The following is a 22,471-nucleotide window of genomic DNA, read 5'->3' as shown; positions in this document are numbered from 1 at the left end:
CTCCAAATACTGTACACATTTTTATTTTTTTGTACAACTACTCAAACCTACAGTTAAAACCACAGAGGAGAGAAGCTATGGAAGATGTGGAATTATTGCCTCTTGCCCTCAATTAGTCTCCCTGAAGTAAACTTAATACATTCATGAAGAACCGAGAAACAAAAATAGATTTGACATATATGTATAGTATGCCTTTAAAATAGAAAAAAGCACAAATAAATGTGAATATATTTATGATTTAAGATGCAGAGCTCCAAAGTCATTTAACAATTTGATTGAAGCTACAAAGTGACACAAATAAGACTGTCTTTATGAGTATCTGTACACTCACCAGAGTGGAAGTTGAACTCTGACTGAAACCAAGGCACACATCCATTAAGATGCTGCATCACTCAAATTTGTTCACACGTCAGTAGGTGACCGTGCAGATGTGCGTTAGCAGGAAAGCTAGGTAAGCACGTTAAATGACTTAATGTTATTCCATATTTAAAACAACTGCCTTTTTGGTGGAATTTCACATTTAATCTCAGATTTGTTAAATGCATTCTTGGAAGAAAAAAAAAACAGGAGAACACGAGAAGTTGTGTATTTTCCCTTCTGGAAGAGCACTGGATCAGCTCATACTTACAAACTGCAATAACCCATCACACTGATCATACAGTGCATGCGGTCACAATGAAACCGTTTTAACTTCTCTGTTGGTCCAGCAGCAATGAACAGCTTAAGTCGGTGACAAATGATCTGATATTATCATGCACTGAATACCATCTCTGATCTTGGCTGGTATGTGACAGCTACTTTTTTTTTTTCTTTCCTTTTTTTCCCCTGATCAAATGTCTGCCTTCAAACAAAACTGGTGTTCAAGCACCACATCAACAGTTCTGGGAACAGAGGCATGTCCTGAGGTAACCCAACTGTCCATAGGAGGACAGGCTTGGCTCTAGCCTTACATAACATTGCACATTCGACCCTATTCCTCAATATACTCAACACTGTTTTGTACAATTCAAGTGGTTAGCTCTGGTACAAAAGTAGATCTGCATAGCAAAATGTTATGGAGTGAAAAATATATTTCTTAAACCATCACACAAACATACAGGGATCATTTACAGCTTGGATGAGTAAAGATATTCTAAATCTGTTCAATGGTATTGCTGTGGGCACATTCTTCAGCTTCTGGCCTTTGTGTCCTCAATTTCTTGTTCAGTGTTTTGCATAGATCCAACTGTGGGGGGTGCAGGAGCTCATGCAGCAGGGGGCAGAGGCAGGAGGGTCAGATGTATTTGTTGGCCAGATTCTGAACGTCGTTCTTTGTGAACCCTGTGCTCTCCACAGCTGAAAGATGCTCAAACAGCTGAGTCATGTGTCGATGTTCATCTTTCTCCAGTAGCATCAGTACAACCTGCATGGAGCATGTCATCACTAATTTGCTTACAGACACAATCTTATATCTTACAAATAAAATTCACACTTTTTCTAGGTGATTACAGATTAGAAAATTGCATTTGAATGTAAATTCAATCTCACCGAGAACCTGTCAGCAGTGTGCAGGTGGCTGAGGTGTTGATAGACCAAGTTGGGATCTTTCTCCAGTAAATGTGAGTCAAGCACCTGCATGATAAAGCTGATAGTGTGTCCATCCAGCTGTGTGCCAAGATATTGGGGAAGCATGTTCGGTGCTGTGGAGGCCAGCAGTTCAGCGCAGGCCGCTCTGTTTCCACTACAGCGAGCTGCGTTCAGAGACTGGCCAAAGTCATAGGCGCTGGTGGGCTGGAGGTTGATAGCGATGTCCTCCCCTCTACTGCTGCTGGCTGAGTTAGAAACAGCTGACATGTAGTCATCATTGTCTACCTGAGGAAGGAGATTGACATGCTATATGTGTTTTTAGGACACATATCAAATCACAATTGCATAGAATCTTAAAAAATATATATATTTCAGATTTAATAGACCTGGCGTTTCCAATTTTATCCACCAAACCAACACTACCACACATGCCAGAGCTTTTCTATGTAAAGACTGCACAGGAGGCCCATACATATCATAAATGTGTGTCTACCTCTGTGATGGGGACATTCTTCCTGGGTTTGTCTTGTGAAGCATTGGCCAGACTCTGTCTGAGCAGCACTGTCACCTCCTCCAGTTCCTTCTCAGCTTCCTGCACATTGGGATCTAGCTGCAGCACCTCCTGCAGGTCAGAGCTGCACGCCAGGTAATCCTGATAGTGAGAGGTAAACACAGAGTGTGAAAGATGAGAAAAATATATATATATATTATGCCCCTTAAATGCAATTTATGTGAAAGTAAACCTTTCCCTAACACACTCCCTTAAGGTATCAGTGATTTTGTCCAGCTGTTTACCTTGAGGCCTTTATTGGCCAGGGCTCGTCTGTAGAAGGCCTTCTTATTGTTTGGCTCCCGTTTCAGCGCTGCATCACAGTCCTGCTTGGCCTCAGTAAATCTCTCCACCTTCAAGTAGCACAGTGCTCTGCAACCACACATATCACTGGTGATCTTTACTTCTGTTACCAGCAGCTAATCATATTTCATGAAATAAAAGGCATCACAAGTTTGTGACTTATCAAATGTGGACTGGATTTGACAATAAAGGCTTTCATATGAGCAGGATGAGAAAATGAATAAAGGCTGAATGAAATCTGTTCTGAAGGCTTATTTTCTTGGTGAATTTGCTGTCGATATTTTCCATCTACTGGGCGTCAGCAGCATGTGGGTGTTTGATCTGGTGTGGCTGTACAGGCAAGCCGTTTCCACAGCAGAGCTCAACATACATGTGCAAACACCAGCACACAATGGAAGATTTCCATGTTTCCTCTGATGTAATATCAACAACCTACCAACCACTGAAAATATGGCAGTGGATGCAAGCAGTTAAAGGGGAATGGACTATGACTTGCCTTCAGTTTTTAATAGTTTTGTTCAGTTGTAAGATAATATAATGGTAGCTATAAGTGAAGCTGTGAGACACAAAAGGAGAAACGAGCTTTACCTGCTATGTTGCTTTTATCATCAATAAATGGTAAAATTTTGTGACAGACTATCACTTGGTGGGGATTAGCTATGGAACTGAATGCTGCACCTAACAAATCACAGCTGGCAATAACTGATCTCTATGTTTGAATTAATCCAAACCAATGACTGGATTTTCAGTGGGATTTCTGACATTCATATTTTATAAGGAAGTAAAACATGAAAAGAAGAAGAAAATGGACTGCCCGTCCAAAAAAAAAAAAAAGAAAAAATGTCACCGCCTGGATTTGACTAAGCAAATAGTTAAGAGCCTCCCATTGGATGCATGGATGATTCTGTTTCAGCTGGTAACAAGTTATTTTACCCTAACAGATGCAGTGAGTAGCTTATCATTTCTTAAACAACCATGTCGGGAGGCACAACCTGTGACTGTGGAAAAGATGTTAATCTGTTTCAGAAGAGTCTAATTATTGGCACGCATCAAGCAAAGAAAACATCTCAAGGGACTGCTGAAACTACTCAAATTGGGTTATGAACTGTGCAACGCTTTATTAAAAACTGGAAGGATAGTGGGGAACCATCGTCTTTGAGGAAGAAATGTGGCTGGGAAAAAATCTCAACTGTGATCGATGATCACTTAAACGTTTGGTGAAATCAGATCATAACAAAAACAACAGTAAAACTCAGGGCCATGTTTAATAGTGAAAGTAAGAGCACTTCCACACGCACAATGCGAAGAGAACTCAAGGGATTAGCACTAAACAGATGTGTAGCCTTAAGAAAACCACTGGTTAGTGAGACTAATCTGGGAAAAAAGGCTTCGATTTGCTAGGGAGCATAAAGATTGGACTCTGGAGCAATGGAAGAAGGTCTGATGAGTCCAGATTTACTCTGTTCCAGAGTAAGAGAGGCGGATGAAGTGATGCACCCATCATGCCTAGTGCCTACCGTACAAGCCTGTGGGAGCAGTGCTATGATCTGGGGTTGCTGCAGTTGGTCAGGTCTAGGTTCAGCAACGTTATGGGCCCAAAGAATGAGGTCAGCTTTTTATTTTATATCCCTGATGACATGGGCATATTCCAAGATGATGGTGCCCGGATTAATCGGGCTCAAATCGTGAAAGACTGGTTGAGGGAGTATGAGACATCATTTTCAGACAGAGATTGGCCACCAGAGTCCAGACCTCAACCCCATCGAGAATCTTTGGGATGTGCTGGAGAAGACTTTGTGCAGCAGTCTGACACTCCCATCATCACTTCTTGGCGAGAACCTGTTAGCAGTGTACAGGTCCTGACAGGATCTTGGCGGAAACTTAATGCAACTCTGAACACAAATAAATGTTTTGACAGTGTAGAATCTTATCGAAACGGTGCCATGGCAAATGTGTGCCGTAATCAGAGCTAAAAGCGGTCCAACGAAATATTAGAGTGTGTGACTGTTTTTTTGGACAGGCAGTGTAAATAGCGTGTACAGAATATCAACAAAAGGTAAGGAAATGAAAGTGAAAGAGACCACAGGAATGCCAGATGTTTATGGTGAGATGGGAGTGGAGCCTCTAACCTGTTTGTGTAGACAGCACATTCCTCTGGCTTTAATTTAAGGCATTCTGTGTACTTCCCCAATGCGTCCTGGTATTGGCCTTTCTTCACAAAATCATTCCCTTCTTGCTTCAAAGCTGAGAAACGGACTTCTGCTCTCCTCTCTGAAAGACAAAGTGGTGCTTACTTAATATTGATTACACAGTTCCATTCGCCTCTCTTTTGAGGTCATAAATCCCCATTGACACTTGCACTACATTTAAATTCAACCCCCATTTCACAAGCCTGTGCTACCCTGCATGAAGGTTTAAGCTGTTGAAGTGAATGCTGCGCTGACTGGACATAAGGCATAAGAGGTAAGACAGCAATATGTCACGGTGTGAACTGCGGGCGAATCAGTCTGCTACAGAGCGTCTTCCGAGAGGGAAAACGGTGCTAGCAGCTCTATTCTTTCATTGGATTAAGAAAAATATAGTGGTGGCAAAGCATTGGGAGTGGTGAAGTGTTTTTTTTAATCAAAATGTACTTAAAGTGCAGAGAGTAAAGTTAGTCTTTGTGGACATATTGTCCCTTAAAAAATTCGTAGTATGAGCACTGGGAGATCCGGTATTTTATATTGCATTTGTAATACATAAGATAATAATACATTATTTTTTCTTATAAGCTCACATGCATAGTATGTACATTCCTAACTAATGTCAAGACAAACTACAATGTTGAACAAAAGTAAAAGGTTTTATTACACTTCTAAAGCACACAATGACCATTAATGTTTTTAATTAATCTGACAGATTATATATATTCTTAATTATAAAACAAAACAATATGGGAGATTAAAGAAATGTCAGCCAGTGACTTGCAGTTGACCACTCCAAAAAATGTTTAGAGCACTAATTGACACTAACAAGTGTAATTTGTAGGGTCAAGTTAGGGTTATGACTTAGTGAAAACAGACCTGCATCCCTGGCAGCCTTCTCTGCTCGAGCCTGGAGGACCTCTGCGCTGGGTGGCTCCTCTCTACGGTGCTGCTGAGCTGACAGAGGCACCAGGGGAATGTCTGGAAGTTTTTCCCTCCACTCTGGACCATCCTGGTCAATCAGCATCCGGGTGATTCTTAAGGATGCAGAACAAATTTGATTATAGGGAAAGATGTTCAAGTATCCTAGTATAGCTTTAGTTTACTTAGATTTCAATGACATATAATACTTGGTCAGGAAATACCATTTCTGAAAGAATCAATGGCACTAATGCAAAAGACATTAGATACTTGACTGGTCAAAGTAGCCACCTTGTTTTTGATTAGAGCTTTGCAAACTGTGACTCTCTTAATAAGGAGCTTTCAAAAGTAGCTTGCTGAAATGTCTCCTCATGCAATATCAAGACATCCCCAGAGCAACTGAGCACTTGTTGACTATATGGTTTGAACTCTTTGGTCAAACTCTTTCCAAACAATCTCTACCAGGTGGCGGTTGTGAGGTGAGGTGACAATGTCATTACTGTTGACACGTGTCTGTGTGGGATTGAAATCATTGCTGCATTACAGCATTGGGTCCCTGAAGGTGAGCATGGATTCCTATCCATGTTGGTTCAAGATCACCAACTATTCCTGTCATGAAAAACTCCCAATCTATCTATAGGTGCAGATATATAGTGGTGCCTGGAAAAATGGATAAACTCTTCATGTCTGCCCTTATGTTGTTTATTATTTTATTTTATTTTATGAACAGAAAAACAACATGTAATAGCATTTTGCCATGTTTGTTGACCAGCTAAAGGGCAAGAGGGATTTACTTTATGGATACATGCTGTATACCTGCGTGTACCATATGTATAGATATATGGCTATAAGGTCTTGGTAGTCCTGAACACAAAGCAGCTGGATGAGTGTCTTTATTACATAACAGAGACAGAACATGCAGTGTGAGAATTCTAATTAGCTTGGAGCTGGAGTTTTTTTCGCCACCAGCTATTTTTGCTACCCACTGAAATAGCCTGTCTGTTCTTTTCATTAGCTTATTTCAAATCTATCTATTTTATTCAAATTAGCTTTTTCTTTGTTTTTATTGAGTCCTTACAGACATTACAGAGAGAAACACAATGTGGAAATGACATCACACCAGACATTCTCATTTGTCTTTCTATTTCTTTATGTATGACACATAATTATAGTATATGTTAAACAGATTTAAAACAAGGCAAGGGCACTTTATCATAGATCCCTCATCAGTACAAATACAAGGGATTAGCCAGCATCAGAAATATTGTATTCAAATTTAGGCTTGGTGGTTATAATCAAGCATTCAAAGGTTCTCCCAGGAATATCAGTCTGTTTTGTTGCTGTAAGCAGTCAAGAGCTGGAAGCTAATACCTGTTAACGCTGTCATGTGCTGCCTGCACACTGATGTCTATCTGCAGGACGGTTTTGTAATCCACATAGGCCGTTCGGTAGCGCTCCAGGGACTCATAAGCCATAGCCCGACGTAGGAGTGGCTTGAGGGAGAATGGCTGCAGCTCCAAGGCTCTGGTTAGTATAAATAGATATAATGAGACAAGAGCAATGGATCTATTGCCTCTGCAATAGACATTCATGAAAAAGGTTGTGTCTGTATGGCATAAGTGAGACTCACTTTGTGTTCATGTTTATTTTGCTGTGTTAGTATACGCATAATATACCAGTATGAAAGTCTAATGCTGTGAGATGTACTCTTCAATCTAATCTTTTCTGCAAACAGAGAAAACATTTCAAAGGCTTTTCCATGGGAGGTTCCCTCAAGTTTTCCTTGTCTGCTGTTTATAAAACCACTCCTAACAAGATTATTTGCAATCCCTTATAACACACCCTGGTGCACAATACCTTAATTGAATGACTGAGCCGCTACTGAAGTTGCTATAGCATAAGCCTACAAAAACTGGAAGCTATGTTGGATTTGCAAACTAAAATAAAGTGAAAATTGTATTTTTTGGCTTCTCACCCACACCAAACTTTTTTTCATAGATCTTGCTGTATACAATGTTTTTAGTGAAGTATGTACATTTACTCTCTCACCTTGTGCAGTCCTGTATGCAGTCTTGACTATTGCCATCTTTCAGGTAGCATGCTGCTCTGTTAGAATACAGAATACATAGATCCTCTGGACTATCAATCCCTGTGTGAAAAGAGACAAAGTTCACAACTGTAACATAATCAAGAAATGCAACTTGGTAAAAAAAACAACAAACAAAACATGAGGCTTGCCAGTTCTGATGGAGCTAAAATCCTGAAGATGTGGTAATGGTGGCATAAATCCAAATTAAGGAACATTGAGTGAAGATTTAAAAGATTTGCAATCATTTAGATTGTTCAGAGATTAACAGTCGTATCGGCACAGTTTAATTTGCTCTGACCGGGAGTCTTGCTACCTACAGACAAGTTTGTGTGTGTGTGTGTGTGTGTGCGTGTTTGTGTGTACTGCAATGTTGGGTTCCCGTCAAGATGAAATGGAAAAACATTTTTGTTTTCTTCAACATTGAGAAAGTGACTTTAAAACTATCTAAAAGTAAGACACTGCACTACTGTTTTCCTATTAAAACTATTCACACATACATTCATGATGTAATGTGTGATGTGTAACTTGTCACATTATGTATTTTGCTGGAACCTAAAACAGGCAGGAGCCTGCATTTATAACATGCCACTTTATCTGATGTGCTGTTGCACAAGGGTAAAAATTTACAAGAGTGAAACTATGAGCTCGTATGCACTGATGAAGAGCCACTTTTCTTTCTTAGTTCCAAGGCTGACTGACATGCAGACAAACACACATCTGATCAAGGGTCTAAAAGTCAAACTACCTCTAGGACATTTCAGTTCCAAAGTGTGACGACGTATTAACTCAAACTGCACATGTTGTACGTATTTTACTCTATACTTGCCTAAGAGGAATTTGTCACTATCACAGACACAATGCAGTCATTATACAATACAACCTCCTCAAATCAAATGAAATAATGGATGATGACAGTGTGGCACTGATGATGATGTCTCAGCAACTTCACACTCCTAGTGAGGATACTGAGACAGTAGATCGTGTATAGCATGTATGAGTCTCTAAACAAGTTTGCAAACAAGTTTAGATTCACACACATATGTTATCATATTCTAAGCTTAGCTCTAATTGCATAGTGTGTAGTTGTGTGTCCCATTGTCAGTCAAATGGATGACGTCAGTGTCCAGCCACTTTCACATCAGCTAGCACAGTCAGCAGTGGTTACTTCCTGGCAGTCCATAGACATACAAAGGCCATATGTTTGATGGTGGATGACAAGCACCAGATCCTCTCCTATTATCAACTGCTCACCCTCTCACTTTTGGTGGGAATTATTGCTGCGGTCCTACAGATTCAATTTCACAGTGAGTGGTTAGTGGTCACGTGACTTGGACGGACCTGAGCTGAGAGGCTTAGTGCCAGGCTAAAACAGAAACACTGTCCCTACTCACCACAACAGCCTAACTGTGACGCAGTGCTCAGGGGGAAAAGGTCCCCAAATGTACCAACAAACAGCTTAATGGCTGCATAGTTATTAAGGTTTACAGACTGTAGCCTAAAATGGCCAAGATGGACTGACAGATAAGAACATTTAAGTTGTTTGGTAAAATATTTCTTCATGGAGGAGATCATTTTTGATTCTTTGTTATCATATCAAAAATCTGCAGTGTGACAGAACAACAAAAAATAAAAAGAAGCACTATCATTATGACTGCAAGCTCATGACCTTTGATTTACAGCTACAGTGCCCGGTCAGAGTATCAATAGCATTGATAATTAAAACACCATAAAGACATTTTCAGTCTAAAATGGTAATGAATGAATTGGTGAAGGAACATCAGTAAAGTGAGCCATGAGCTTCTTCTCACAGCCTGTGTATGACCCAGTTATATCGGTATTAACATTGCATGTTTACTGGCATAGATGTTCAGCATTCGCTTCTTTGCAACTGCAATAAATCAACCAAAATTCTTACACACTATGTGACTCAACTACCAGTAACCTTAAAATATGACAAAAAGAAGAATTTCAACAATGAGGGCTCCTCAACCTTACCTGAATCTGTGTAGCCCTGAATAGCTTGTGTGTATTTCTCCAGTGCATCGGCAAACTGTCCATTTTTAAACAGCAAGTTTCCCTCATTCTTGAGTCGGGCCAGAGGTGGAGGCAGGGCTCCACAAGGGGCATCGAGGTTGACAGTTTCTCTTGTACTTCCCGCAACTGTCGTTTCCTTACCGCTGCTGCTTTGATCACCTTTCACTGAAGCTGTCGAGCCCCTCTTGCTTGATCCATTAGCTACCTTTTCCTTTGACTCCTGCGTGACTTTGTACTTGTCTGAGCTTCCCCCTCTGCTCTTCCAGTGTCCATGATGTGAGTTGTTGGACTCATTGTGTGGACCCCCGTCACCTCTGCCGTGGGGCTTTTTTTGAGCGTTACCCATGTCTCCCCTTTCGGCAGGAGCAGCAGAGCTCTCCTCCCCTCCCACAGGCTGGCTAGGTTGAACCGGACAAGCTGGAAGGGAGAGGGAGGGGAAGAGCACACCCACAGGAAGGAGTCAGCTGTTACATCACAGTGGGGGAGGGTTGATGCACACTGCACATAGCCACTTCAAAGAGGTACTTCCAGGAAGCAGTGACTGTGAGTAGGGAATTACGAAAGATCTGTGTGGGGGTGGGGCAGATAACTCACACGCACCCATTATATGTCACAACCCAGAGGGACAAGGGGAATTTCCTCTATGGCCTAACAGACATAATACTAATACTAACACTAATCCTAATATCACTAATGATGATAAACACCATCATCATCATAATCATCATCACAATACTTAAAAAAAGTGTTCCTCAGATGTTGTGTTCTTATTACAGAATATTTACAAATGATACGACTACATTTTTATGCTGCATATCATATTAAGAAAAGGAATGCACAACTAGTACCAATTTAAAGTAACATTTCTTGCTATTTCTTGACTTGAACATCTCGTTACTGATGCAAAATACCATTTTACAGGCTCTATAGTAAGTAAAAACCTGGAATAATCTGAATGATGAAGTTCTAATATGAAAAAAAGTTCAACCTCCTTAAACATCGATTTACTTTAATAATAATAATAAATGGTGAATAGGACTTATCTAATGTGCAAAACTCTTCTCTGAGTTCTCGCGTTCAACTTTGTGTTTAAAAAAAAGAACAGAGACTGTTTCAATCAATTATCGCTCAATTTTTGGAGGCACTCTTTAAATTAGAAAAGGCCTTTAATTTGCCCATAGTCTCTGTGTGTGTGTAAAAAAAAAAAGGATATCAATATTAATTGTGAGGAATTCAGAAAGTCTCACCGGTCTGTTGTGCTTGTTTCTCCTCATGACTGTTGTCATCTTCCTCTTGGATGAGGATTTTTTTGCCCTTGCATTGTTGCTCTGGCTGACATTCTGACATCTTCTTCTCAATTTTAGAGAGAAGTTGCTAAAATACAAAGGGAACGACCCTTATAAGAATGTGTAAATGATAAGGTGGACACACAGGTCTGCAAAAATGGCTCATTCTGTGGTACCACAATGACAATGTAGGACTGAGGAATAATGAATGAATTATTTAGTGAACAGTAACATTTTAAGGAAAATGTTCTTCACACGTATCTCTTTAAAAAGATAACAAACAAAAGGCCCGTACATAATGGCTTTATGGGGGACAACAAAACAAAACACTTGTTGAGGTCTCCTTCTAGGACAAGTAACAACAATGTTAAACCCCAAGGGATCTTAACATCCTGCAGCTGCTGTACTCTGCCTTTAAGGTAGAGTACAACGGGGGTCTTACATATACACAATGACACCTAGTGGACAAAAAGTCTATTGGCAAGTATAAACATGCCTCATTTTTCCACTTACTGTGGCTGCAGTGTTATGTGGTTCTTTCCTGAGCACCATCCTCAGATCTTCAGAAGCCATTTTGGGGTTACCCCGATGATTATGAACAGTAGCACGACGTAGCAGGGCTGATAAGTACAGATACATTACACATCTGTGACATAAACAGTAACAACTACATTCAAAGTTATGACTCAGGTCAGAGCATGTCAACATAACCAAGACATTACAATATTAAAATACCAATACTGTAGCACTAAAACTTCAGATAAAAGGAACGCACCTTTTGTATTGTCCGGTTCAAGCTCGAGCACTCGCTCACAGTCTCTCATGGCATTGTGCCAGTGCTTGAGATTGATCTCTGACTGAGCTCTGTTGTTGTACGCAGCCACAGTAGGTAAAATGCAAAGGCTCCTGTAATGGTGATGAAAAGTACAACAGACCTTCATTGGCAGGCAGGTTAAAGTGTGACCACTAACTGTACATTTGGTAAACCAGAGTGCAACCAAACCACAATGCAAGATGGCATATTTTTATGAAATGAATGAATTGTTGAGAGAACCTGACCTGGTGTAGTACGCTACTGCCTCCTCATAATCCTTCGCTCTGAAAGCTTCACTGCCTTTGTCTTTTTCACGATTTGCCAGAAGGAGCTTCTCATTCTGTGACAGTGCTGGATCACACATGTTACACACATCAAACAACTTAAGTATATTCCATGCTTGCTTTGCAGTTACCATTAAAAAATACATGTACATTGCTGTGTGTGATTAATTACATGAGGCATTCACTTGAGTCCTGATTTTGGGATGTCCCGTGTTTAGAATGGCAGGCGGATCGTTTTTGAGCAGATTCCTATCTATTTTGTCACATTCTTTTTCCACATCAAACCTAGAAATAGAAAGAAATATGGGCAAACAAAGAAATTATGTAAAACAAGACTATAGAGAGGCAGCGACTGTTTAAGTGAGCAGTTGTTACCTTTGATCTACAGTGGCTGCAGCTGCTGTAACAGTGTGTTCTTTCTTCTGAATATAATAGACAAATGTGGAGAGAAAATGTCTTACTTGTCCCATTCTCGATGGTCCCGAGGAAGAGCAGATTTTGGGGGATTCTTTCTTTCTTGTGGAACTGAACTCTGTGACAGAAAAATACTTCATTTGTGGGTCTTTCTTGAGTGTACATCAACATATTCACATACAGATGAGAGAGAGATGAGAGCGTAAGATGTGTTCACCTTGCCAAATGGAACACAGCAATTGGAACCTCTTACGGGTGGCACTGTGTCTTTCACTCGGTCATCAAACAGTGACTGCTGGTTAAGTGAAATTTCATTCACTTTGGTGTCCTCTTCCCATGTCTGTATAGTACAAGGTATTCTATGTCAAAATATATTACGACCTAAAGGAAATTAATGATTCATAAAAACAAGCAAGCAAACAAAAACACTGTGTACCATACCTTCAACTCATTGACTATTTGACTCCACTCATCTTTAGACAGGCTAGCTGCTATGGCTACAGGGCTTTCCTTCCTCAGAGCTCGGCTCCTCGGGTTCAGCCTCTCCAAGTGACTTTCACAGAACTTGATCAGATGAGGATAAATACCTTCCTCACCAGACCTTCACACAAAATGATACATGCTGCTCTGAGTGCCAACATTCCTTGCAATATCCTCAGTCAAGTTTATGACTGAATTGTGTTGTGATGTGCTTTTATACTTTTTGCAATTGCTGATAGATTTTATATCACATCCATACTTTCACCTCTACTACCAGGCTTTAATCATTACTGCCTATCACTAGCTAACTGTGAGCACTTTTTTTAAGATTGCTCTGTTTGTGTTTAAAGCTTTGCATATTATGTCATCCTCCGACCCCGTATGAGTCCCTTACAAGATCTAGAAAGAGTCTATCAATGTTAAAGAACAAATAAACAGACCTTTCACCACACTGCCTAAAATCTCTTGGGAAGGATCTGGTATTAATGGGTTGGTGTTTTGTTTTTAAATCCTTAAATGATTGTTTTCTACGTTAAGTTGTCTTACACTATTTAGTTTTCATTGTGCAGCATTTTTCAGAAATTATTAATTAATTATGCCCATGAAAAAAAAAGTCACAAGGATATAAAGGGAAAACAATATTTGATGAATACACAGACCCTCCTTTGTCCCTATACACAGCATGTTGAACTATGTGGTATTTACCTCAGGATTCTCAAGATCTTCTCCAGGTATTTCGCATCTCTGCATTTTTCAATGTAATCATAGTCAAGGTGCTCCACGGGGACCTTCCCACACGAGTCAGCGCTGGAAGATAGGTTTTGATGAGAGAAAACTGCGTCTGCACTCATACCTGAATAGATTAACATGACACAAAATTAAACATAATATCACATCATATAAAAATAGAACCATACTAGCTTGCTAGTAAAGTGCGTTAGCTCGTCACAGAGAGATGAAACATTGAGTAATTTGAGGAACCTGTATTTAGATAAAAAAAAAAAAGATTCACTACCAGTGTCCGTATTAGGTATCAAATGTATTGTTGATTTTCAGGAATGCAACGAAAGTTAAGAGTTAGACGAAGCGACTTTACCTGCTCCCGTTTCACTAAAAGCTCGTAAGAATGGTATTTTCCGTTGCTTTGGCAACCACACACGGAAGAACAGTTGAACGTATCGGAAACACGTGACACGTTCACGGAAGGCTCCAAATTTGAAAACGTGATTCGTAGTTTTCGTTTTTATTTGCAGGTGAGCATGTATCAAACAGAGTGCAAGTTACAAGTTGAGGCCTGGAGTCGAACCTGAGAGAACAGCATTGCCGACAGAGTTCACGGCCTTTGTAGCAGTACAGTTTTGTCTCGGTAAGTAAGTGAGTTTTATGTGTAGATGTTGTTATTCACTGCAGTTTGCAACACAACTACCTACCTACCTTTTGGTAGTATTTCTTTTTCTTTTTTGGAGGTTAAGCTAACGTAGTTTGATAAGCACTAACGATACTTGCTATTATGAAGTCTCATTACGGAACGTGACGTTGAATTCGAAAAAATATATTCGGTTACAACTGACTTTTTATGTGTTTGTGTGATGATAAATTGACCTGCGTTGAGTTTATGAGCGTTTGTGGCGCTTAACTTCTACTACAAAAAATCTGTGTTTTTGGACTAATAGTTCACAAGTGTTTTCGGGCCCTACTAATTGGTCTGTCGTGGTGTCTGTGGGAGCTCAGGGATTCTCAGAAATGCGTTTAATTTTTATGTAAAATGACCTTTTTTCCCCTTTTTTGTCAATTTCACATATCTTTCAACAATTACACTTTCTTTGTAATATTATTCTGAGCAAGGAGCTGGGCTGGGTCAATTGTTCGTTTTGGCGGCTACAGCTCACTTATAGCGGCAGCACACCCGACAGGGAATTTAAATCTACAGCACGCGCTCTCATAGCAACGCTGATAAAACCGCTGAATGTTGGAGTAGCTAACTTCCTTTTATAGACGGTATTACAAACAACTGGTAGTTGTATACCGACAGAACTACTCAAAATCCTTCGTGAAATCTTTTTTTATCCATTAATTCCTCTTGTCACAATGTGAGCCATATACAACACTACAGACATAAGACTTTTGACACACAAAATGCTTTTAAGCTAGTTTAGCCTTCTTTAACTCTTGTGCCGTTGGCCCCTGTTAAGTTATATTATACCTGACCGATTCATGCTGCTGTGGGTTTTTTAATGCCATGTTCTATAGTAGCTTTATTTAAATATTTTTGCTATCTTTAGGTCACTTGACCTGAGGGCACACGGGAAGAAGACAATGCAGTGCACTCCTGATTCAAATGTCCACCTGGAGAGCTACAAAGGCCTGTACTGTTATGATGACTGCTCTGACAGTGGATACTCGGGTTTGTTCCAGAGCCCAAGGAGCATCAGCCAAGTCGACTCCTGTAAATCATTGTCTCCAGCAGAATTCACTGAATCTCCGAAAGAGAACCTTAAGTTTCCTGTCACACCTAAAGAGAGGAACAGAGAATCAGTCAGGTTTTTGGGCAAAGACTCCAGGGAAGTACTACGGCCCTCAGCGTTTAACTGGTGTGAAACTCCGAAAGTACACAAAAAAGATGCCTCATTCCGACACAGACTTCTAATGTGCAAATCCACCACAGCTAAAAATGACAACATAAGGTCACTGTCTGCCATAAAGACGGAGTCTGAACACTGGCTCAGTGCATCATTTGACTCTTTAGATATTTTAACTGGGGGACCATCAAACACTTTAAAACAGGACCAGGATCTACCTCTTTCTGGCAGGAAACGTCGTCTCCTCTTTACGCAGGTGAAGACCTCTACTCTGGAAGATGGCAAACTCAACTCTGGTCACTTCTCCTCTTTTGCGAGAAGTGTGTCACTCACAGAAATGGATTTCAATGAAAACATTTCTGCCTCTGATCAACTTGACACGGATACTCCAGACTATGCTAAATCCCTGCCTGCTTCAATTAAAGGAAGCTCTCAATCACCAGTAAACAGTGAGACAAGTATCCTGTGTGATGGCTCAAGCATCTTGCGCACACCATCATTCACACAAACACCCAAATACATCAGGTATGGGCTGTCTTCTTGAGTCATTTAATTTTCTGCATTTGTTATAAACATTGAGCTAAAACAGAAGTAATGAATTTGAGATTAACCCCTATCTAATGTTCAAACAGGTCTGTGTGTGAGGATAGTGGCTTCAGTTCACTTGATAAATCCCAAGACTCCTCGATTGACCATGATGGCTCATTCCAGGAGCTGCTGCTCTCTACTTCCAGAGGAAACTGTGAAACCCCAAATCTGGCAGATGCAAAGCGACGTTCCCGTATGCAGCGTCAGCACAGGCTTTCCACACTTAAAGAGGGTGGTTCTCAGTCTGAGGAAGACCTTGCAGATAGAAAGCATCAACATCTTTTTAAGTGCCACGGCCATATTAAAGAAGATGAGGTTTTTGCTGACGATGCTACCCCTTGCAGCATTTTATCAGAGAAATGTTTTAATAACCTGACCTCTGATGGTTTGGCCTCGCCAAAAAAAACCAATAACTATAACACCCCACTAAGGGTGACTACAAGCAAACTAGAAAATACAACACCTTATAATGCCAATCCTTCAACTCCAGCCATCACTCCTCTCAGGGCAACCCCAATAAATCTTTCTCTCACTCCTGCCTTGCAGCTGGTTCATGCTATGTGCCAGCATAAAGTTCAGATGTTTGCTGGTCAAAGTCCAAGTCTGAAAGAAGAGTTGAAGTCTACAGCAGCACTGGTCAAGACCCCAGTGATGTTCAGAACAACTATGCCATTGGCAGGGCTGATTGGCAGGAAGATGGGGCTGGGGAAGGTGGACATACTCACAGAGCTGAAGAAGAGGAATCTCAGGCACATCCTGGCTGTCATTTTCAACAAGCTGAATCCTGAGAGCATCTGCAGGTGATAGAATTCATCTTTTCAACAAACCATTTTTTCATTACAGAGTATAGTCTTGTTTCCTCTTTGATTTGTTTTCTTTAATACATCAACTAACATCAGCTAACTAATCATAGGTTGAGTTGCTCATTTCCCCATTTGTCATTCATCACAGTGATGTGTTTAATTCATAAATGGTTGAATAAAAACAAAAACCATGTGCTAAATCCTGTCTAGAATTCTGTCTAGGGAGCTATGGTCTGTGTATATGAGGTACAACAATTTGTTAATTTTGTTACTTAGTAACAGCAGTTAAGTTTGTTAAAGTGAAAGTATCTGACGAGGTGAGACAGAAGTAGCCTTTAGAATTTTTAATTGATTAAATTAAATGTTGGTTATTGCTCAGATCAGGCTTGTTGAAGAGTTGTGCGCATAGCCAGTGAAAAATATCAGCTCATACATGCTATTATTTGTTTTGAAAGGTGTGGTCAGGTGTGCAAAAGCTGGAATGAAATAATCCAGCAGGACAAGCAAGCTGTTTTAAGGATAAGAAACCACCTGAGTGAAGTGGAAGCTGTGCTTGAGGTAATTTTGTCATTTTACTGAAGCCTGGTCTTCAGTGGGGATGCACAACTGTGGCTTTAGCTTTGTGCTAATACATACAAAGTGTTCTTTGTTGAATAGAAAAGAAATACTATTATAAACCTTGCTGTATGGTATAGGTCTAAGCTCAGAGATCAGCAATTTTTGCTTTACTGTGAACCAGCCTTATGTACTGTATACATATTCAATGCTTAAAGTGGAAATTACAGATCTTTTTGCTGCTGTCACAGCTTGGTGGTGCTGTCCACATCTCTGATGCAGAGACCAGAGTTACACTGCTGAAAAGGTCAGCCTTGAAGACGGTTCAGGCCCAGTCCAGGACCTCCACCTACTGTACCCCACAGTCAGCAAATAGCACTTTAACCCCATTACAGCACAGCACTTTGCAGTCAGCCAGCAGCAGCAAACGAGATAAATTTCTGGAGGTGAGTTGTTGTAGCTTTTAATGATTAATAATAATAATGTAAATTTATTCATTCTCAGATGGGAGGAAATTGAATTCAAATTAAGTTAACAAAAACTTTAAAACAAACTTAAAATAACCTTCTTCCCAGGTTGCCAAAACCCTTTTCAATGATGAGTGCCTCAAGCCTTGCCCTAGATGTCAGCATCCAGCGAGGTGTCATTCTGTGAAACGGGAGGGTGTGTGCAGCAGAGCTGACTGTAGTTTCCAGTTTTGCACATCATGCCTGTGTGCTTTTCATGGCTCCAGAGATTGTGGCAGTCAGTCTGTAGGCCGTCGCAAGAAGGACAATCTACTTCCAGGAAGTGCTCAAAGCAAGCGAAATGTTAAAAGACTCTGAGCCCAGAATGTCCCTTTAGCATTTTTTCCCCTTATTAAGGTCAAATGTTAAAGATGAGGCTTAGACAGGAAGAACATAAGCAATGTCTGTACTGTTAACTGTGTGTTTGTCCCTGTATATGTATAGTCCTTTTTTTTTTTTTCTTCCCTTTTTTTTTTTCAGCACACAGTTCTTACTTGTATGTTTTTAATTATGTATGTGAAGGAGGTCTCATTACCTGTAACAACTGAACTGGTGATGTGCTTTTCCATTCACGTTGACTATATAGTGTTTTTTGGAATTCTGGACGTTTTCAACTTTTACTATTGTGTGTCCAGATCAGTTTTAATCTATATATATATTTTTTTCTTTTATATTTTTACATACAAACTTGTCTCGTTTGTGAGTATCTTGACTGTAGTCTACACAAATAAATTCTGCATTGTTTGGTGCCATCTAGTGCTGTGATGTGTTAACTGCAACAATGTCACTCTGGTGTTTGACTTTTTTTTTTCTTTTTCTTTTTTTAAATCCATACATGCATTACATTTGAGCGATCTTGAACAGATACATGCTAATTTCTGTGAATGATTTAGAATAAAGTGATTTTTGGGATATCAGAGAGGAATTGCAACAGTTTCTCTCTGGTCCTCTCCAGTTAAACTTTTACTGCCCTTGTGTTTTGAAACTGAGTCCACTTCCATAGCAACCTGCTCTGTCTGCAATTATATGGCTGAAAGTGACTGCTTTTGTGGCAGAAAAAACAAGTCTTTGCATGTTTGGGGTAAACGATGTTTGGAATCATTTTGACAGGTAAGGGCAACAATTTACACTTTAAAGTAAAGTGGATTTTTGGAACTTATCCTGATTTTTGTAACTAGGAAGTCTTCCTTTCTTTTAAGAATTTGCTGAACTTACTGCTGGCAACTTTGTGAGTATGTGTTTTTATGACATTTCATTATTTTCATATGTCACTTCGCCTAATTAAATGTTTTTACCTTCGTCTTAACTCAGGAAAGCTCTCTGGCCTCTGATGATGTATTGGTTCACTACTTCAATGATTTCTTAAGTCTGCCAGTAAGGAAGGCGTAATATATTTAGACTCAACGTATAGAGAACACTAGATTACCATTCTAATAGTATTTATTTATTTTCCAAGTGTTTCATGGAGGCTTTGCTATACAATCGGGGGACCAGACTGTTTGAAGTGGTGAACGGAACAGCTGATTTTGTCACTAGAAGAATCAGAACAGAACTGAATCACAGAAAATCACATCTCCTTAATGCTGACCCCACAGAGCTGACCAGGATTCCAGTAGACAACCTTTACACTGTTTGTGTAAGTTGTCTGGAAAACACATTCTTTTTGAGCGGAAATGTCTGAGTCTTGTTTCAAGGAGCATCTCTCTGATCTTCACAGTGCCTTGACAAAGACCAAGGAATTCAGTGGATCTTAAGAGAAAGACTGCCCTTTTTCCTTCAGAGTGATTGCTACTATGAATACAGGTATTACACATGGTCTGAAAATGGTTTAAATTCTTGGGTACAAAACAAATCATTTCAACTTATTTCACTGATTTGAATCACTGACTATTATTATTGTTGCCATTTGTATTTTATCAAATAAGAAATATTTTTGCTCCTTGACTAGATATTGAGGAAATTCTGATTAAATGTGCCTTTAAAAAATAAGCCTAGCATGTTAATGTCATTTTAAGATGCCTTCAACCTGGTTATTTTATCGAGCTGCATAAAGCTTATGTTATTGTGGTGATGAGTCCCGTTGTCTCACAGCAAGAGAGTTTCTAGTTTGAATCCTGGCTGAGGAGTTTGTATGTTCTCCCGTGCACACGTGTGCTCTCTCTAGGTACACCGGCTTCCTCCCACATGTAAGGGTAATTGCTGATTCTAACTTAACTTTTCAGTATGCATTGTCACTGCTCCCTGTGATGGACTGGCGACTTGTGGGTATAAAAAAGAGATGGATGGATTTTAAAGCTTAACCAGTCATCTATAGCACCGTCATGTAGAAAAAAAAAACTGTACTTGGTACAGTAGCATCTTGGAATTTAAGTTGTATTTACAACTAAAGCCCTGTTTGCGTCCAGTTACTCCTAAATCCTTATACTGCACATGACAGAAGACTGACTGACATACACGGCACATACAACACTTGACTTTCCAGCTGCACAAAAAAGCAGTAATATGTAAATGGTAACAAGTAAGTAAAATTGTGATACGTGGTGCATCTCTGGTGTTTTCCAGACTAGCCAAGCTGTTGTTTCAGTGGGACCCAAAGTTCTTTAACCACAAGAGGAGTTCATGTCAACCTACTCTTTCAGCCCCACAACTGCATGGCCACTCCCAATTTAACCAAGTAAACAACAATGCATTGAAAGTGTTGACAGCGTCACATTCTCAAGAGAATCTTTCAACAAATAAAGGTGAGTCTGAATTTTCAACTTAAGAGTGATGTAAACTTCAGTTTTAATTAATGACACTAAACCTTATTTGACTGGAAGAATTTGCCAATTCACAACAAAAGTCATGCGAAAACACTTTTTAAATTCAATCAAATACATTCAAATCCAATTCATAAAAAGTAGTTCAAGTCAAGATAATGACAGCCAGAGTAAACATTTCATTTTAAGTGATACAGGGTATATGAACATGACCAATATTATGAAGGATCTCAATAACACAGCTATAGAGGTGGAGGAGGAGAAGGTTCTAAGAAGGGATGCAACTGATACTGAGGTGAATAGGCCAGTTAGAGAGAGAAATATAGAGCAGAAAGCTGGAGTTAAGTGGCCGAGGGCAAATAGCAACAAAGAATGGGAGGCAGTCTATAAAGATTTTTCAAAAATTTTAAGTAGGCTAGGAGGAAATGCAAGCGATAGGCTAGAGAAGATGAGAGCTATAATTTACTCCCATGGAGAAGAAAGATTTCGGGTGCAAGATAGAAAGAGGGTTGAAAGAGTATAATGGTATGGTTAAGTCTAGACGGCAAAGAGAAATTAAGAAATTGGTTAAGGAAAGAAGTTTCTTCTTAAGAAAGCAGTGGAAAAGAGCTACAGAGGAAGAGAGGGATGGAATTAATGTTTTGAAGGAAGAATTGGACTGAACATCTTAGGAAAAAGAGAAAGAAGGTAGAATATGTAAGGACTGCGTTTTACAGGGACCTGTTCAAGTTTATTAAAGGGTTGTTTAACCAGGAAAAGGGTGGGCAGCTTAAAGCAACAAAGTCAGAGGTGGAAGAGTATCTAAGAAATACATATTCAGATCTTGAGCAGTGTAGAGTAGTAGGCCTTCCACCTGACATGCCATCATTGGGAGAGATAGTTCATTAGTTGGATGTTAGACCACCGAGATGGAAAGAGGTTGAGGAGGTAATCAGGCATGCAAAGGCTTCGTTGGCCCCAGGGCCAAATGGAGTCCCCTACCGGGTTCATAAAAGTGTACCTGATATCTTAAAGTTTTTGTGGAGGCAATTAATAATTTGGGAGAAACAGTTTATTCTTAGAGCATGGCGTAGGGCAGGAGGCATTCTTATCTCAAAAGAGAAAGAGTCCTCGGATGATCTCTCTCCTAAATGTAGAGGGGAAGATTTTCTGTGTAGTGTAGTTGCACAGAGATTAGCTAGTTATTTAGAAAAGAATAGCTCAATAGATACTATTGTGCAGAAGGCAGGAATACCAGGTTTTGCAGGGTGTTTAGAGCACACTAGCATGATTTAGCATCAGATTCAGAAAGAGTGAGAAAAAAGACTTGCATGTTATATTTCTGGATTTAGCAAATGCATTTGGCCACACAGACTTATTTGGAAAACATTTGCTTATTTTAGAGTGCCTGTAGTTGTTGTTAACTTAATAAGAGTATATTTCCAGGATATTTGTGCCTAAGTAAAGCAGGTTTCACAACAGGATGGCAGAGGCATTATGCGAGGGTGTACGATTTCTCCATTAGCATTTACAATGGCGATGGAGATAATTATTAGAGCTTCCAAGTGGGTTGTAGGTGGAGACAGACGTCAGGATGGCATGTGCCTTACACCAATTAGGGCCTACATGGATGATATGACGTTGGTGACTACAACAGGGCTATGTATGAGGAGAATACTTGAGAGACTTAATAAAAATCTAAAGTGGGCTGGTATGAAAATCAAACCTACTATGTCTAGAAGTATCTCAATAAGTAGAGGGAAATTAAGTGATAGAAA

At 39.9% G+C, this 22,471-nt stretch overlaps 2 protein-coding genes across 2 annotated transcripts; one reads left to right on the top strand and one right to left on the bottom strand.

The window, feature by feature from the left end:
- Positions 1–18: 18 nt before the first annotated feature.
- Positions 19–13,775, bottom strand: spag1b (sperm associated antigen 1b). The gene is made up of 18 exons (XM_072394919.1): positions 13,630–13,775; positions 12,886–13,045; positions 12,662–12,784; positions 12,492–12,562; positions 12,203–12,315; positions 11,992–12,097; positions 11,708–11,838; positions 11,446–11,552; positions 10,894–11,020; positions 9,608–10,063; positions 7,573–7,672; positions 6,895–7,047; positions 5,482–5,639; positions 4,549–4,690; positions 2,362–2,488; positions 2,060–2,218; positions 1,528–1,851; positions 19–1,402 (listed from the first exon to the last, which is right to left on the bottom strand). Exons 1-18 carry the CDS (start codon positions 13,773–13,775, stop codon positions 1,274–1,276), a joined length of 2,832 nt encoding a protein of 943 aa, XP_072251020.1. The 3' UTR covers positions 19–1,273.
- Positions 13,776–15,216: 1,441 nt separating this feature from the next.
- On the top strand, positions 15,217–18,278 carry fbxo43 (F-box protein 43). Its single transcript, XM_072393354.1, has 5 exons — positions 15,217–16,028; positions 16,136–16,891; positions 17,350–17,452; positions 17,701–17,895; positions 18,025–18,278. Exons 1-5 carry the CDS (start codon positions 15,241–15,243, stop codon positions 18,271–18,273), a joined length of 2,091 nt encoding a protein of 696 aa, XP_072249455.1. The 5' UTR covers positions 15,217–15,240; the 3' UTR covers positions 18,274–18,278.
- The last annotated feature ends 4,193 nt before the right edge of the window (positions 18,279–22,471 follow it).

Source organism: Leuresthes tenuis, unplaced genomic scaffold, assembly GCF_036924035.1.
Source record: "Leuresthes tenuis unplaced genomic scaffold, fLeuTen1.0.hap1 SCAF_10, whole genome shotgun sequence".
Taxonomy (NCBI): domain Eukaryota; kingdom Metazoa; phylum Chordata; class Actinopteri; order Atheriniformes; family Atherinopsidae; genus Leuresthes; species Leuresthes tenuis.
The sequence above is the reverse complement of the archived record's forward strand: the minus strand, read 5'-3'. Positions and strand labels throughout refer to the sequence as shown.

Bases quoted from the DNA above. Each gene is read 5' to 3' on its own strand.
- fbxo43 (XM_072393354.1), top strand. From the start codon at position 15,241: ATGCAGTGCACTCCTGATTCAAATGTCCACCTGGAGAGCTACAAAGGC. The intron at 17,453-17,700 runs GTAATTTTGTCA...CTGCTGTCACAG, and splicing joins AAGTGGAAGCTGTGCTTGAG to CTTGGTGGTGCTGTCCACAT. The intron at 17,896-18,024 runs GTGAGTTGTTGT...CCTTCTTCCCAG, and splicing joins AACGAGATAAATTTCTGGAG to GTTGCCAAAACCCTTTTCAA.
- spag1b (XM_072394919.1), bottom strand. From the start codon at position 13,775: ATGAGTGCAGACGCAGTTTTCTCTCATCAAAACCTATCTTCCAGCGCT. The intron at 12,563-12,661 runs GTGAACACATCT...TTTCTGTCACAG, and splicing joins GCTGTGTTCCATTTGGCAAG to AGTTCAGTTCCACAAGAAAG. The intron at 4,691-5,481 runs GTCTGTTTTCAC...TTTGTCTTTCAG, and splicing joins GAAGGCTGCCAGGGATGCAG to AGAGGAGAGCAGAAGTCCGT.